The sequence below is a fragment of the Sturnira hondurensis genome, unplaced genomic scaffold (assembly GCF_014824575.4).
Source record: "Sturnira hondurensis isolate 20B ecotype Veracruz unplaced genomic scaffold, ASM1482457v3 Scaffold0001872, whole genome shotgun sequence".
In the NCBI taxonomy this organism is placed as follows: Eukaryota; Metazoa; Chordata; class Mammalia; order Chiroptera; family Phyllostomidae; genus Sturnira; species Sturnira hondurensis.
Genome location: NW_028074503.1, coordinates 32,817,379 through 32,833,565, shown reverse-complemented (window position 1 = coordinate 32,833,565; position 16,187 = coordinate 32,817,379). Strand labels below are relative to the sequence as shown.

The 16,187-nt window shown below is 44.3% G+C and overlaps 1 protein-coding gene across 1 annotated transcript in view; it reads right to left on the bottom strand.

Moving 5' to 3' along the window:
• The window catches only part of PHLPP1 (PH domain and leucine rich repeat protein phosphatase 1), a 172,676-nt gene extending 157,028 nt beyond the window's left edge, over nucleotides 1-15,648 (bottom strand). Inside the window, exon 1 of the mRNA XM_037035406.1 lies at nucleotides 13,955-15,648. Coding sequence (XP_036891301.1) covers nucleotides 13,955-15,413 — 1,459 coding nt within the window. The 5' untranslated portion in view covers nucleotides 15,414-15,648. The remainder of the gene's footprint in view (nucleotides 1-13,954) is intronic.
• Between the last annotated feature and the right edge of the window lie 539 nt (nucleotides 15,649-16,187).

Below are 16,187 nucleotides of genomic sequence, written 5' to 3'. Positions count from 1 at the left end.
TACCTACTAAGCACAGATGGTCCCTGAGCTCTTCAGATGCACCTGGATGTTTTCCAGGCACCTTACATTTAACACATCCAAAATACATTCACCAGCTCTCTCCTCATCCTAAAGCCAACTCTGCTTTCTGCCTATATTCCACCTGTTGGTTAACAGGGTCACGGTCAACCAAACCGGAAACCCCCCAAGTCACTCTGACAATACAAAATGCTGTCATGGGGTCTCTGCTTCCCAGGAAGCCTTTCCAAAACATTCCACTTGCAGGGAGAGTGGATTTGTTGAGCTCTCTGGGTTTGCCTGGCGCTCTATAAATGCCTTCATTAAGGCACTTCAAGTTTTATTATAACTGTTTATGTAAATTTCCCACACACATAACAGATAGGAAAGCCTTGACATTCAAAAGGCATTCATCCTGAGAGCTTCATAAATTTAATATAAACATTCTTTTTAGACCTCTTCTAGCATTCATTCTGAGTGTGAAAAAAGGCTCTTATAAGAAAACCAAGTAAATAAAGAACATTTCCATCACCTTCCTGAGAGTAACCGCACATATGGTAAGCAGTGGAAAGCAAAAAGGGCCACCGAGACCCAAGAGCTGGGTGGTGAACCGGGTCCATTTACCAGTTAAAGAGATGACTACACTCAGCTTAACACGTATTACCACTTCAAACGCATCCTCAGTACAACCATCTCAACTGCTAAATAACTGTAACTACCAAAAGCAAGAGCACAACTTCATTTATTCTTATATCACCAGCTTCGGAGTCTAATGCCAGGTCCCCAAGCTGTATTGAGTTAGTGATACCCCCTGCAGAACCTCTTGTTTCCTGCTTTCATGAACCTACAATTCGCTCATCACTCAAACTGCAAACTTGCCATCTTTGAGCTTCCATTGCCAAAACAGCCAATTAACTAGTGAGTCCTGGGATAACATTTAATCTGTCTCCTTTTTTCCCTCCACGTTCAGCCCCTCGGTATCTCACTGAACCACACGAGCTCCTACTTTAAGTTTCCTTCCACCAATTCCAACAGCCCCAACTCCTGATCGTCCAACGCTAGAACTTCTTAAACTGTATTATGTAGGCGAGTCAGCTAGGGATCTTGTTAAAATGCCGATTATTCAGTAAGTCTGGGTGGGGCCTGAGACCTTTCTCACATGCTCCCAGGAGATGCTGACACTGCTGTCCTAGAACAAAGTGTGCCCAGGGGCCAGATGACCATCAGTCAGGAATATACCAGCACAGATTTCTGCACTAGGAACCGTCAATCAGAAACCTATCACATAAGCATGGATTTCTACACTAGGAATCCTCAATCAGAAACCTATCACATGAGCACAGATTTCTACACTAGGTGAGAAACCAGACTACATGTCCCCAGGTCCCTTCCAGTGATCAGAATCTATGCCCTTCCTGGGATATCCATGACATTCCCATTGATTTTTCATCCATGAAGCCTGGCAAAGCTACACCCTCCCAAGCAGTCTTCCATTATTACATTTAGCAGGTTCCGACAGACAACTGTGATTTAATCTACTCCAATAGTACTTTAAAGTGCTTTTAAAAGATGGTAATGACACTGTGTCCGTGAGAGGGGGTAAGGAGAGGTGTGCTTATGACAGAACCTTAAAGATGAATGAACACCACTACTTACCTTTATCTGTCCGTATTATCTCAAAGTTAATGCCATGTGGATTAATCTAACAGTCTCTTAGAACTAAAAGGGCTCTTAATCTTTGTGTTTTGTTTGAGGGGTGGTGGTGGGGGATCTTGTGCACATGTACAGAAGCAGGCAGCAACAAACTCTAGTAGAGGCTGTAAGCCAACTCAAGATGTACAAGCATCCCAAATGTGCTAACCACTAGATGACCCCTACTCTCAGAAATGGACTTTTGTGTGGTATCTTCAAAACACCCTTATCTATGCTGCTCCAAGATTACTCATATGGTTACGGAACTTTTGTGATCACGTTATATATTTATCCATGACAACACCATTCAGATTTTGGTTAAAAAACAAAACAAGTCCTTCTTATGACCCAGTTACAGAGCAATGGGTTTTGAACATCTACTTTACCAGCACGAGGGCCAGGAACTCCTGTCTGTATCACTACACTGATGCTGGCATTTCGGCTCACGCCCCCCATGGACATCAACTTCTCCAGTGCTGAGTACTGTTCTCGTGAGTTAGCTGAGGTCGCTGTAAAAATCGGTCATGGAGGGCACAAAGGTGCTGATGACAGTGGATAATACACACTGACAGGTAATTAACCTGAATGTCGATTAGTTTAAATTAGAAGTATCTTCATTTGAATTAGAAGCATGACTTATTTCAGTCAGATAGGATCCAAATAACTTTTTTTTAACCATGATGTTCGTTATAATTTAAAAACGAACAGACAGAGCAAAATGAAGACCCTTCTCCAGGGCCGTCAGTCACATCACTCCCTAAGACACTATTTCGGATACATCTTACTTTCCACTTCAAACAGCAGCAGCACTGTAACAGGCCACTAGTCAAGGCTTCACTTGCCACAGGCTTAGGGCAGGTTTTACAGCCACAGGTAGGAAGGTTTTCTGTGCTCACACGAACACTCAGAGTTGTGTTTCCTCACGGTCCAACACAAGAGGTTTAAAAAAATTTCCTTCGGCGACAAAAACACAGACTGTAGATGGACAAAATTAAAAAGAATACCCCCCGATTATGACTACTTCATCAACTTCCAAATTTCACATGAATGTGGTTTCCATGTGACACAAAACTAAAAGAAAGTACCTGCCTCGAGAAGATCGACACTTTTCCCGTAAACCTCCTGAACTCAAGGAAAGGAAATCCCGCACAGGCCTTAAAAAACAGTGAATGAGAGAATATCTTTCAAGTAAGTAGATGCTAGGCCCCTTGCCAGGATCCGGGGCAATTTGGAGCATGCGGCATTTGCATTTTTCTTTTCAAAAAAGCAAAATTAGACCCTGGCTGGTGTAGCTCAGTGGATTGAGCACAGGCCTGCGAACCACATGATCGCGGTTCGATTCCCATTCAGGGCACATGCCTGGGTTGCAGGCCAGTTCCCAGCAGGGGACTCATGAGAGGCAACCATACATTGATATTTCTCTCCTTCTCTCCTTCCCTTCCCCTCTAAAACAATAATTAATTATTTTTTTAAAAAACGGGCAAAATTAGTATCTGCTGACCCAGAACTTGGATCCTGACAAACTCAGACACCAAATGGAGCCCAAATGATTCCAGGAGATGAAAAGGCCGAGGCGCCTATGTCGTGAACCTTAACGCCTTTGGGTGAGATGACTAACCCTTAAACTCAGTCTGACTAGACTCTGAACTCGTAATTTATGGTTGCTCCTCAATCAATTCTTTTGCCAGAATTATGGCAACAGCCTACTCCTCCTGGTTACTCCTGGTTCTTCAAGGCTGGTTCAAAGGCCTCCAGGGGAGTCTCACGGCAGAAGTCAGACGCCTCTGGACTTCACTGCTGCTACCAAATTCTGTGACTACTGTGCCTGTATGGAACACTTTTCACCTTCGTGCTGTGAATGTTGGCTTGCTCGTTTGTTTCCACAAACATGCCCTCAAATCTGTAAGTATTTTTAGGGGTCATAGAAAATTCAAATGCATCACCTTTAAACCAAAAGCCTTTGACACAGTTGATACAGTAATTACTGGAGTGAGGGAAGAAGAACGGGAGGGAGGGAGGGAGGGAGGGAAACTGGATAGTCCGCCATGTCACTTAGCAACAGTATATCCCATTTTCCCTAATGAGCCCTAATTAACTCTAATTAACATTTGTGGCAATTTACTATTGCTAAAAATAATAAAACCACACTACATTTGTTTAACACCTGACAGTTTACAAATCACTTCCACATCTATCACCAAATCTGAACCTCACAAAGTTCTTTGACATATTTTTCACCACCCTTCCCCCGCCCTTCAACAAAAGAGCCTGAAGCTTAAGGACGAACATCAGTTACAGGTATATCTTGGAGGAAATGCAAGTTCAGGTCTAGACGACTGCAATAAAACGGGCACCTCAATAAAGTGAGTCGGGTCTGCAGAAGGAAGAGACCGGGTCTGCTCCAATTACCGTGTTTACTCTTCCCATGAGAGACTCTCATTACATAAAACTGAATGTCGGCTGCCCCCAGCCACGCCCCCTCTCTAAGAGACCATTAAGATCAAGTTCTCCTCAGCTTCAGCATCTGGACTACATATTCTATATGCCAGATGCAATGTACTTTTACCCTTTGTACACTGCACTTTAAAAAGTCCCCTTCCTTGTATTAAAAATGAGCAATCATCTCATATGAAAAGATGCTCAACATCAATCATCAGAAGGGAAATGCAAGTCAAAACCACAATGAGATACCACCTCATACCAATGAGAATGGCTATTATCAAAAAGTCAGTAACGTGCTGGCTGTTGGGGAGGATGTGGAGAAAAGGGAACACTCACGCACTGCTGGTGGGGATGCAAATTGGTGCAGCCACTGTGGAAAACCATATAGAGACTTCTCAAAAAACTAAAAATAGAACTGGCATACAACTGAGTAATTCCACTTCTGGGTATCTTCCCATAAAAATAAAAACATCGATAGGAAAAGATACATGCTTCCCTCTGTTTGTTGCAGCGTTATTTACAATAGCCAACATATGGAAGCAACCTAGGTTTCCATCAATAAATGAATGGATAAAAAAATGTATTATATATATTAAGTGGACTATTATTCAGCACAAAATCAGTTTTTAAAGATTTTATCTACTTATTTTTAGAGAGAGGAGAAGAGAGGGAGAAAGCGAGGGAGAGAAACATCAATGTGCGGTTGCCTCTTGTGCACCCACTACCGGGGACCTGGCCCACGATGCAGGCATGTGCCCAGACTGGGAATCAAACCAACGACCCTTTAATTTGCAGGCCCGCACTCAACCCACTGAGCCACACCAGCCAGGGCTCAGCATGAAATTTTAACATCTGTGACAACAGGAAAGGACCAGGATGAATACCAATACAGAGTATTATGCTAAGTGAAATAAGTCAGAGCAACACAAATACTGTATGGTTTAACTTATATGTGGAATCTAAAAAAAAAAAAAAAAAAGAGCAAAACAAAAACAGATTCCCAGAAACAGAGATGGAACTGATGGTTGCCAGAAGGGTGGTATGTTGCGTTTAGGGAGATGGGTAAAGATGGTTAAGGAGAAAAGAGTCAATAATACCGTGAAAAATCTGCAGGTGACTTAGGGTGGTGATCACACTGTAAGGTGTGTAAGTGCTGAATCGCTCTACTGCACACCCAAAACTAACATAATATTTTATACCAACTACATTTAAACTTAAAAATCAGTCATCAGAACAGTCATCTTTGAGGAATTGACTCAGTAGATAAGGGAAGCTAAAACTTTCGCTTCAGGTAAATGATTCAATTAAAACGGAACTTAATATAAAGGGGAATTTCTCTCACCTCTAAAAAATACTTACATACTGTCTTTTTGCTAAGAAGAGCAGGCTATTTCTCTCTCCCGTTCTCTATCTTTTTTAAGAGAGAGGACAGATATTCAAAGCAGTAGCATATTTCATGGTAAAGACTTCCCAAACCAGCATACAAAAGCCCAAAGATTACTGAACTGGGTTGTTCTGATTTTTCAGATCACACAAAAGTAGGACTGTGTCTGTGTACATGAATAATCTGTGTGCATTTCATTGTAAGAAAACAAAGTAGTTTCCTTACATAAAAACTGACGTCAAAAATATAATGAATACTGAATCTTTTTAATGAACATATGCCTGAATGGGAATTTTCAAAATCTACTCTTCAATTTTTCTCCCAAATATTTTTTAAAATTCAGTTATTTCTTTTTCCAACATTTCCATTATTTTAACATATCCAACTGTTCCACGCCTTCATAATCTAAGTGATGTAACCCTCAAAAGTACTGATTAAAATGAAAAAAACCCTAGAAACACACTGAAGTCACAGAGAAACCACAGATGTGTGAAACATGTTTCATTTTTTTAAACTTTCATTTTGAATGCTCACTATAAGGAGGGCCCAGAGATAGGGAGTACAGAGGTTCAAGTGTGGAGGGCAAAAAAGAACACAGGATAGATGATTCAAATTCTGGGTGCGGTTCCCAACTCTGGAACGGACGTGACCTTGAACCAGACACGTATTTCATGGGTTTGCTTTCCTCACCCATAAAAATGCAGATCTTAGAATCTCTAAATTCTATAACGTAATCAAAATAACAACACAAAAATGCCATTTCCATTTTGGCGCTTTTTCTCCTACCGACTCCAGGCACAAGGAGACAGGCACGCAGCTCACTGTGAATTAAAGTTAACAAACCAGTAAGTTTTGCACATTTGGAGCCTTCAAAGAGTTATCATTATAGTAAGCTTTATAAACTGGATTATGAAACTATCCTGCTTTATAAGTCAAGTTAAAAACCTTACTTTAATTTTTAAAAGGATGTACTTTTTTAAGTTCATCTCTAGCATGCAGAGGTCAACTTTGAGGAGTAGGGGCTGGCAGGGAGAGGTCACTCAAACATCACCTACTCAGTCATTGGTCCTAATCCACACCCCAAAAGGTGGTCTGCTGTGGTTGGCAGCCCCAGGCCGTCTTGTGTATGTTAAATGCAAGCCCACTCCTTTCTCCTGAGCAAAGGCAGACTTGGCTGTCTCAAACCCATGGACAGGTCTTACAGAACTTAAAACTACAACTTTTAGTTCTTCTAATTTGAAGAGCAGGCTATCTAACGGAGCCCCTGAATGTTTAGAGTTGGAAGAGACCTTAGATTCCATTCCTTCCACGGCAAACTGATCACTTTACTGAGGAGAAGAGCAAAGCCCAGGATAAGTTAAAGTAAATGCCCAAAGTCATATCAAGATTCCCAACTCTCAGACTAGTTCCTTTAAATGACAGACCATTTTTTCTCAGTGTGACAGAAAACGGTACAAAGTTGTTTTCCCCAAAGCTGTTTTCGAAATAACAAGGTTCCTTTCACCTGACCCCTGGACACGGCAGCTAAAGTCAAGGACCCTAATGTAGCTCCCATTCAAGCACTGAAGTACAGCCAGACAGGCTCTCGTGAGAACAAAGAATTTATCAGGAATACATTTCTCATAACTGACAATAAAGGTAAAAAACTGGTTCTGTGCATAACATTGTGTTCTTCGGTCTACGTGTCAAATGCGAAGTGATTGTAAAATCCAGACAACTATTAAATAGGCATTAAAAACAAGTACCGATCGTATGTATTTAATCCGCTGTATTTAAAAAACATGCCTCATGTTTAAAGGGAAGCCCAACCTTCTAGCATCATTAACGAAGGCAGGTATAGGAAAAAATTCATCCTCTAACTGCTCTTCATCAGCTTCATCAATCAGTAGAAACAGATGGCAATAAATGCGAAACCACGCTTGGAAAGAATTCGGGAGAAAAAAAAAAGAAAAGCCAACCAACTTACAATTATTTCAAAGTTCAAATTTCTAATTAGACTTTTTCGCTCATTATTGAAGTGGTCCAAAACCAAATCACAACTGACCCCTGAACAACGAGGGTTTGAACTGTGGGACTCCACTCATTTTTCTCAATAATTACCGTATTTTAAATTTTATTCAATCTTCAATGAACTGAATGCTTTCACGCAACTGGAAATGAGACTAATTTACTTTTTTATAAACTTTACCTGTAGAAGCCTATGAAAAAAATCCTGAATTTTTGTGTTTGTTTTTGGTAAAGTATTGACATTTACAAACTCAGAAAATATGTACAACCTACTGATAGACTGTATCCAATGTAACTTCTAGGTTCCACTGGACTTGTGCCTCCACAACACCTTTCATCACCAAATGCCCTTGACAGTGTGTCGAAGCAACCTCAGATGTGAAAATACGGCAGGGAAAGGATTATTTCGAGCATCACTGTGGCATTCTGGGATGATTATGCTTTGCTTTATCTAACATACTCAAAGATATACCAGGCATAGGTATTACACAGGGTGAAGGCAAAAGTAGGTTTATAGTTGTTCATATGTAATAATTAATAAATAATAATGCAAGAATAAAATGTGTTGTGTGTACCCACAACTGTATACCTACTTTTGCCCCAGCCTCTATGTAGAAAAAATATGTAACAAAACCATCCCCTCTCTGAATCAAAGCATAACACTTCAGTAATCCAGTAACTGTTACTATGACTGATTCTAAAGTACAGTATCATACTATTTGAAAGAACTGCTATTTCATAGTTAAACAAATATTCTCAGGTTCTTTAATCAAAGTATCATGAAAGTCCATTCTTCCCAGATCCATCAGTTTTAATTTATCACAATATTCCAAAGACTGCAGTTGACATTTCCTACAAACCTGCGTCATAAATACCTTGTATGTCTAAAGAATCCACACTGTCAACTTTTCGGTTTTGTTTTAATTACACTATCTTTAGAAAACCAAAGGTAAGAATAAAAACAGGTTTGCCCTAGGAGCCCCCAAACAGGAGGCCAGATTCCAAACCCCTCACTCCCACTGTCTCACCAGATGCCTGGGATACAGGGGTGGAGTGGCCTTCGGAAGGTGGGGTGATTTTTGTTTTAGGCTCCATTTTCCCAGAGTGTTTTGGACATTTTGATAACATCTCTTTCTCTTTTTCAAAAGGTCAGGCATCTCTGTAAAGGAAAAGCACTGCTATGGAGAAGCTTCAGGGTCTCCCGACTTCCACAGCACAATTAAACTCTTCTCTTGTCCAGAGAGACTGAACTGTGTTCAACCCCGGCACGTAACAAAGTCATTAAATCTACGATGCCTCATTTGACAGATGCCTCATTAAATTTATCTTAAAGTTGAAGAGATGCCTCTGAAAAGGGGAGGTGGGGAACACCTGTTAACTGGGAGAAAATTTTGAGAACTGCTCTCTCAAAATCCACATTGAGCTCCACTCACGTGAAACAGAAGATATTAATAGTATGTGGCACATCTCAGATCTCCTACCATGAGAGAAATGCCTGTGTGTGTGTGTGCGTGTGTGTGTGTGTATTTAACATGTCCCTGGAGGCCCGAATGTGGAAGGCTGAGGAGTCAGGGCCCACACCACCAGCTGCTTAACAAAATTCCACAAATTCAATTCAACAAATGTTTAAGCTAAAAGGCCAAGTCTTACGCTAAACTTGGGTCATCTACAATGTCAATGAATGTTATATAACCCATACATCAAACTCAGGGGTCTAAAAGGAAAGAGAGTAAGAAACAAGAAAAATACCTTACACTTTTAAACATAACAATCTTTGGATAACCAATCATTTATGGAGGTTGAGTGACCAATCTTTTAGCACCAAAAGACTTTCAATGTAGAAACTTCACGGGCTCGTTCACACACCCCTCCCCCCCCAACAATTACTTCAGTGAGCACCAGAGAGCCCATTCTAGGGATCACTATGAAATTCAGGGAGAATTGCTTTCTACCTCTATACACCATGTAAATTATAAAAACTGTCCAACAGCACAGTAACACCAATAAGGAAGTATTGATCTCTAAAGTACACACACATTCCATCTTAAAATACAAGGTTTAAGCAAATCTTTCACAAGTTTTATTTGTCAATGCTTTATAAGGAACCGCATTGTCACACCCCTGGCCTCAGGTTACCCACCTTTCAGATGAAGTGTTAATTCCCTACACCCAGTGAAGACTTAAGATCTAACAAACGAGGCATGCTTGAATAAAAACACAGAAAATCACTAGGTAAACTTTAGTTCATGTTGCCTTAAATGCAAGTATGACTATTTGCAACCAGGATATTAAGAACACTTTAGGACTCTTTCTACCCTGTCTACTCATTTGCCAGTTTGGGTTCTTTATGTTTTTAAAGGCAGAGTGATAAAAATAGAGCCTTCCACATTTCCCAATGAATGCCACTTTGCACTGGAGGATAATACCACCTCATCACCAACAAAAATAGCATATTTTCTGAATGCTTTCGACAAAGTGCAAATTCAAGTGTAAATGAAATTCAGCATCGATTCATGGAAAGTGATATGAATTGCAAAACAGAATAACCAAGCTCTCTATTCTCAGCTCTGCCCAGAACTGAAAACCACAAGCAACAGGGGACCTTCTCTGTGCATCAGTCTCTCCATCTGAAAAGAGGGTGGACACAGACGCCTCCCTGATCATGGTTTTGGAAAGGACAAATTAAATGATCTATGTGAAAGCCCTTGAAGATGTCTGAAGAAAATAAAACCCAATATATTAACAGATATTATCAAACCAGTTATGAAGGAAAAGACATCAAGCACTTAACATAAAAACAAACATAAAACTTAAACATAAAAAATGAAAGTGAAGTGATACCTTCTGTTCTTAAAATTAAAAGGACTGCTCAGGCATACACTGGTGTCACGTGTTCATACCACGTTACTTAATACTGCTGTAATTATAGTAATAAGAGCCTACTCGTCAATATTACAGCTTAATGCTGAACCACCCCTTCTTGGTTTCCATGTAGGAGACCATGTAAGGTTTGATCATTCCCAGAAGAGAGAAGGCAGAAATATGAGAGGGGTAAGAAGACCATTCTGAGCAATCCCAAGAAGTCACACATAAAAATATCTTGTCCAAGATGCACTCTGCACAGTGGATGTGTTCTCCGTTCTAGCAACACCCTTCCCACTATTAAAATTTGAACTGAAATAGCTAGACTACTAAAACCTTAAAGGAGGTACAAAGTCCAAAATGTAAAACACAGTTTAATGCTGCGCTTCATCAATGACTTAGAATCCCCACAGAGTCCAAAACACAAGCTCATGAATGTTTTGAAGGCAATAACTTATCTCAAGCAACTTAAATTCCTGAAATTTTTTAACCTAAACTTACTCCCTTTAAGGTAAAATTTAAGATGGCTGATTTTAAAAGGAAATTAAATGTTCGTGTACTTATCATACTTGAGACAAATAACTTCAGATAAAGGGATTTAAATTTTTTCATATTTTAAATCAACAAAAAAATGTAACTTGATAGCATGCAGTAACAATGTCAAACCAAAGTTACAATGTCAAACTAAAGGTTCCTTAACAGCCTGTAGTTAGTACTTGTTTGTCCAACACCCACCTCCTAGCTCCTTAAAGACTTTCATTTTACTTTATCCAAATAAATATTTAAATATTCAACGCAACCACAAATGGCTTTCAAAGCCTTTTAAACATAACTTGAGTCAGGTAATAAACACTATAATCTAATTGAAAGGTCACCCTCAAGAGATGAAAAAGTTCTCTGCTAAACAAGAACTTCTCAAAAAATACAACTGAGTAAGTAAACTAGATAGACAGCAGATAACAAGCTCAATTTAAATACAGGAAGATATCCAAAAGGCTTCAAAGGTAACTTCCTACTCAATCTTAATTCCAAGTACAAATGTAAACAAAAAGACAGGCAGCACTAAATACAAGAGTAAGTTACAGGTGAAATTATAAAAGCAAATGTGGTACACAACACCCTCTTTTAAGGGAGTTGTCTGAAACAAACAAGAATTCTCTTCTTCCTAAGGGAAAGAATCACTACCAAAATGTAACACTCTTCCAGTTGGGTGTCCTACATTCCACTGCAACACAAGAGTAACTTCCAGGAATTGCCTCCAGCTTGGCCCACACTTTTGCTACATCTGAAGTTCCGACAATGTTCCCATACATAATAAGTGAAACCACCTTACAACAAGGCCCTTTTGTTTGTCAATAACTAACCTCTCTTCCAAAAGTTCAAGTGGATTCATTTTAAACTTTGTTCTATTACAAATGATTATGAACACTGAGATGTTTGGTATATTAACAGACTTAAAATAAGCTCAACTTTGTGTAAGAAAAATAGGCAGTTAGACATCTTTGTGACAATCAGGCATCTTCCATTTAGGACACCTGCACACTGGCCTCATATTCTAGAACAGGCTGGATACAGTGTGTGTCTTCCTATGAGTTATTTTTATGAGTGTATACACAGGGGGGTATATACATGCCTATGGTGTGTCTACAAAAATAAAGAAAATAAGTTCAGAATGAAGTGAGAAGTACTGCTTTTCATGAACAAAATTGGTAGACCACAAAAATTAACCAGAAGTATAATCTGTCACCTTAATAGAGATGTTTAAAGAAAACAAAACCTGTGTATCACTCACTTCAAATATTTTAGACATACTTGAAGAGTCAATAAAGGAGGAAATCAAAGATTTAAATACCATGGCTATGACACTCAAACCCTTCCCATGAACACTTAGATCATGATCAATATGTCCAATCCTGAAAAAAACATGGGAAGCAGAGCTCTTTCCATATAAAATATGTTCAAAACTGTCTATTTCTTTTGTGAATGTATATTTCCTTCAACATAATTAGTTTAGTTATATTGATGTTTATCATTTTCATGTTAACAAAATATTCTCATGCCAAGTGTGGTTACCATTTAATTTTTATAATTTGCAAATTAGATGAGCTACAGGAAAAAAAGGATGGAATTGTTGTTCCTACATACAAAATAAAATCACCTATTTTCTAGGCCATAAACTTTTAAAGTCATGTCATCCAGTTGGGATATCATCTTCAGAAACTGCAAATGCTATTGTGCTATGGTTTTCTTATAAGACAAAAATCCATCAGAAATCCATTTGAATTAAAGAAAACTTTCAATCGAACTCAGAGGATGATCTCAACAGAAATGCTACTGGTCTTGCACATTTCAATGAGGGAGTAAACATTTCTTCATTCAAACTCACCGAACTGCCTGCCACGAGTTGGACCAAAAGCATATCAAATACTATGAATGGCTACAGATTAGTTATAAGTATGATTATCCTCCCCCCCCTGCAATTCAGAATAATAAAGTTGGGGAAGATTTAACTGTCTTGATTTAATTTTGCTATGCTAACTTTATAAAATTCCTTATCACTAAGAATATAATTCTTTAAACCAGAAGGAGAAAAGAATGCAAACAATTTATAAAGCTCACATTGAACAACTAGGATCTCCAACTCCCTAATGTATTACTGGCCGAGTCTTCAACCAAGAGAGAAACAATAGTCACCCCTACTTAAGAATTTTAGACGCCAATTATATCAAAAAGCTGGAATTAAGAAAGAACAGAAAAGTTTCAAATATAGAACTGAAAAAGAATGAGGTGGATTTCAGAGGACATCTCAGGAGACCTCGACCACTTCAAAGTCTCACAGTGATCCCTACTGCCAGTCACACAGCAGTGGTCAGCTCTGGCCATAAAGGCTGTAAGCAAGAAATGAGAGAAATAAATAGACAAAATCACTTTGTCGCAAGAATCAAACTGGCAGAGAGAACTGAGATAAAGAAAAAAGCAGTGGGGAAAAAGCATCACTAACACGACCCCATCTTTTAGGTTTCTAACGAGGTCTGAGAGGGCAAGCAGCAGGGCAGAGCGCTCAACGTGCGCAGGTGGGAAGGACCGAGCTCCCGGGGGTCCGTGCCGCCAGGAGTGGCAAACTGGAGGCAGGCAAAGGCACGGAGTGTGCCCTACGGCATTTCTGTTGGCTATTTTCCTCTACCGATATTAAGTGAGAGTTTACCTGAAATCCCAAACTGCCCCCAAACCCAACACGCCCGGGAAGAGAGGCCTGGAGGCGGCAGGCTCACTGTTGGGTGGACTACCGCCTCTTTGAGGAGTCTCTACTCCTGCACTCCCGGTGGCTCGGCCGCCTCCTCCTCATGGCTTCCCAATCTCTGAGCCCCCAAGCCTGGCCCAGCCTGCGGACTGAACAATTAATTGCTCGACTGACTGTTAATACAGATTACCCGTGAGAGCTGTAAAGAAGTAACAAAGACTGCCGAGGACATGCGTGTACTTGAGAGTCAACAGACCCCGACTTGACTCCTTTCTCGAGACCTGTTTGTGTTGACACCCCAAACGTCCAAGTGCAGGTGATTTCCTTACCTGCATAGAAGCGAATGAGACAGCCAATCTCCGAGTCCATGCCTTCCTCCTGCACCCTCCACAACTCCCCAAATCCCAGTTGAAAGAGGTAGTCATTTTGGATCTGCAAGGGCTTCTCGTCCGCCTCCAGGCGCCGGGTGGTCTCTCCGTGGAGCTGCACGTAAAGGGTGGGTGGAGAAGGCGCTTTCTCCGCGGACCCACCCGGGATCGGCTGGGGACCGCCAGGGACCACGGCTGCCGCTGCCTTTTCCCCCTTAGGCGGATCGCCAGTGGCCCCGTCCGGGCAGCTGACGACCGTCGGGGCTTTTGGCAGCAGCGGAGGCAGGGAGGCCGTCGGGGAAGGCGACCGAGCGCCCGCTCCGGGACCGGTGTGCGCGGAGCGGTCCGGCAGGCAGCGCTGGTTCGGAGCTCCCGCTGGGGTTGGGGCAGAGTCGGCCTCGAGCTCCTCGGAGGACGACGAGGAGCCGCCGCCGCCGCTGCTGTAGGGGTCCAGCCGGTCGGACACGCTCTCGGCACTGGGGCTCAGGCTGAAGCTCTCAGCGTCGGAGGCCCGGCCCGCGGCCGCGCAGTCCAGCGGGGTGCCGAGGTCGCCGGGGCTGGAATCCGAGAGCGCCGGGCTGACGCGGGAAGGGCCGGGCGCCCACCCGCCTAGAGCCCCGGGCAGCGGCAAGTCCGCGGGAGGCGCGCGCGGCGGGGCCCCGACGGCAGCCAGCCCGCTCTTCCCGGGGGGTGGCTCAGCGGACGCGGGCCGGGGGCCGGCGTCCGGGGGCCCCTTGCCCAGCACCTTCACCACGCCCCCGCCTTTGTGGCCCACCTGCAGCAGGCGGGCGGCCACCTCGCCGGCCGTGGTGTCCAGCGTGCAGAGCACCGGGCGCAGGTAGGTCGAGGCCAGGTGGCGGTCGAAGACGTGCACGCAGCCCCGCTGCAGCTGGTGCCTCACCCAGTCCCGATCCGAGGGCTGCAGCTGCAGCATCTGCCGGTGCTTCAGGAGCAGCGTCTTCCTGTCCAGGCTCCGGGTGCACAGCGACGCCGAGGCCGAGCTGGAGGCGGAGAGGCCGGCGGCGCCGGGGGAGTGCGAGGCGGCAGCGGCCGAAGACGACGACGAGGACGAGGACGAGGACGACGAGGCGGCGGCGGTCGCCGACAGATTCCTTTTCAGCCGCCCTCTCCTTAACAGGAGGGAGTTGGCGCCGCTGCCGGCCCCGGACACCGGAGCAGCCCCGCCGGCGGTGGGCTGGGGCGCGCCGCGCCGCCTCCTGCGTCCCGCGCCTGCCGCTCTGCCCGGCGGCGGCCCCGGCTGCGCCTGGCCGGGGGCCTCTTCCCGCGCCCCGCCGCTTGGGGCCGCGGGGATCAGCGCTGGCTCCGGGCTCCGGCCGCCCCCGGCCGCCGCCGCCGGAGCTCGGTCCTCCCTGCTGGTCTCTGGGAGTCGCTGCGCCGTGGCCGCGGCGGCGGGCTCCATTGCGGTGGGGCTTCGCGCTCCCCCCCCAGCTCCGGAGGCAGCGGGAGGAGAGGCGGCGGAGAGGCGGAGGTGGGAGACGGCGGCACGGGGAGAAGGGAGAAGCCAATGGCGTTCGGCGCGGCCGTTCCAGGGGATTATGTGGCAATTCGGAGCATTCCGACGGTGTCTCGGTGTTCCATCCCGCGCGCCCGCCCGACTCGCCGCCGCCGCCCCCCCCGACACACACGCCCTCCCCACCCGAGTCGAGGCTGCCGCTCGCAGGCCCCGCCCGCTCCCCACCTCACGCCCGGGACCCAGCGGCGAAGCTCGGCTCATTGAATATTAATCACGCACGGGGAGCGGGAGGCGGGCAGGGCGGGCACTCCACGTGAGCCTCATGAATATGCATCACTAGCTGGACAGCAATCCTGGGAGGAGTGGGGAGAGCCGGAGGACGGAGGAGAGGCGGGGCTTCAGAGTAAACAAACCGTGACGCGTGCGTACGGGGGCGGGGCGAGGGCAGTTTCTCGGGTGGCTCTGGCGCGGGTCTCTGAGAGGGGGTGGCCGAGAAGACAGGTGCGCGTTGCACCCTGGGAGTTGTAGTGCCATTGCGGGGACGGACGTGCTCGGGGGAAATGAGCGAACTACAAGCCCCAGAGATCCTTACATTATGCCCCTCTTGGCTGCCCGCGGCTGGCCACTGACAGTGGATGTTGTGCCCTCTGCTGTTGAACTCTGTGTGCCCGGGGTGTTGTTCATTAATATGTGCACAACCCTCCCACTCCCGCTCCGTAG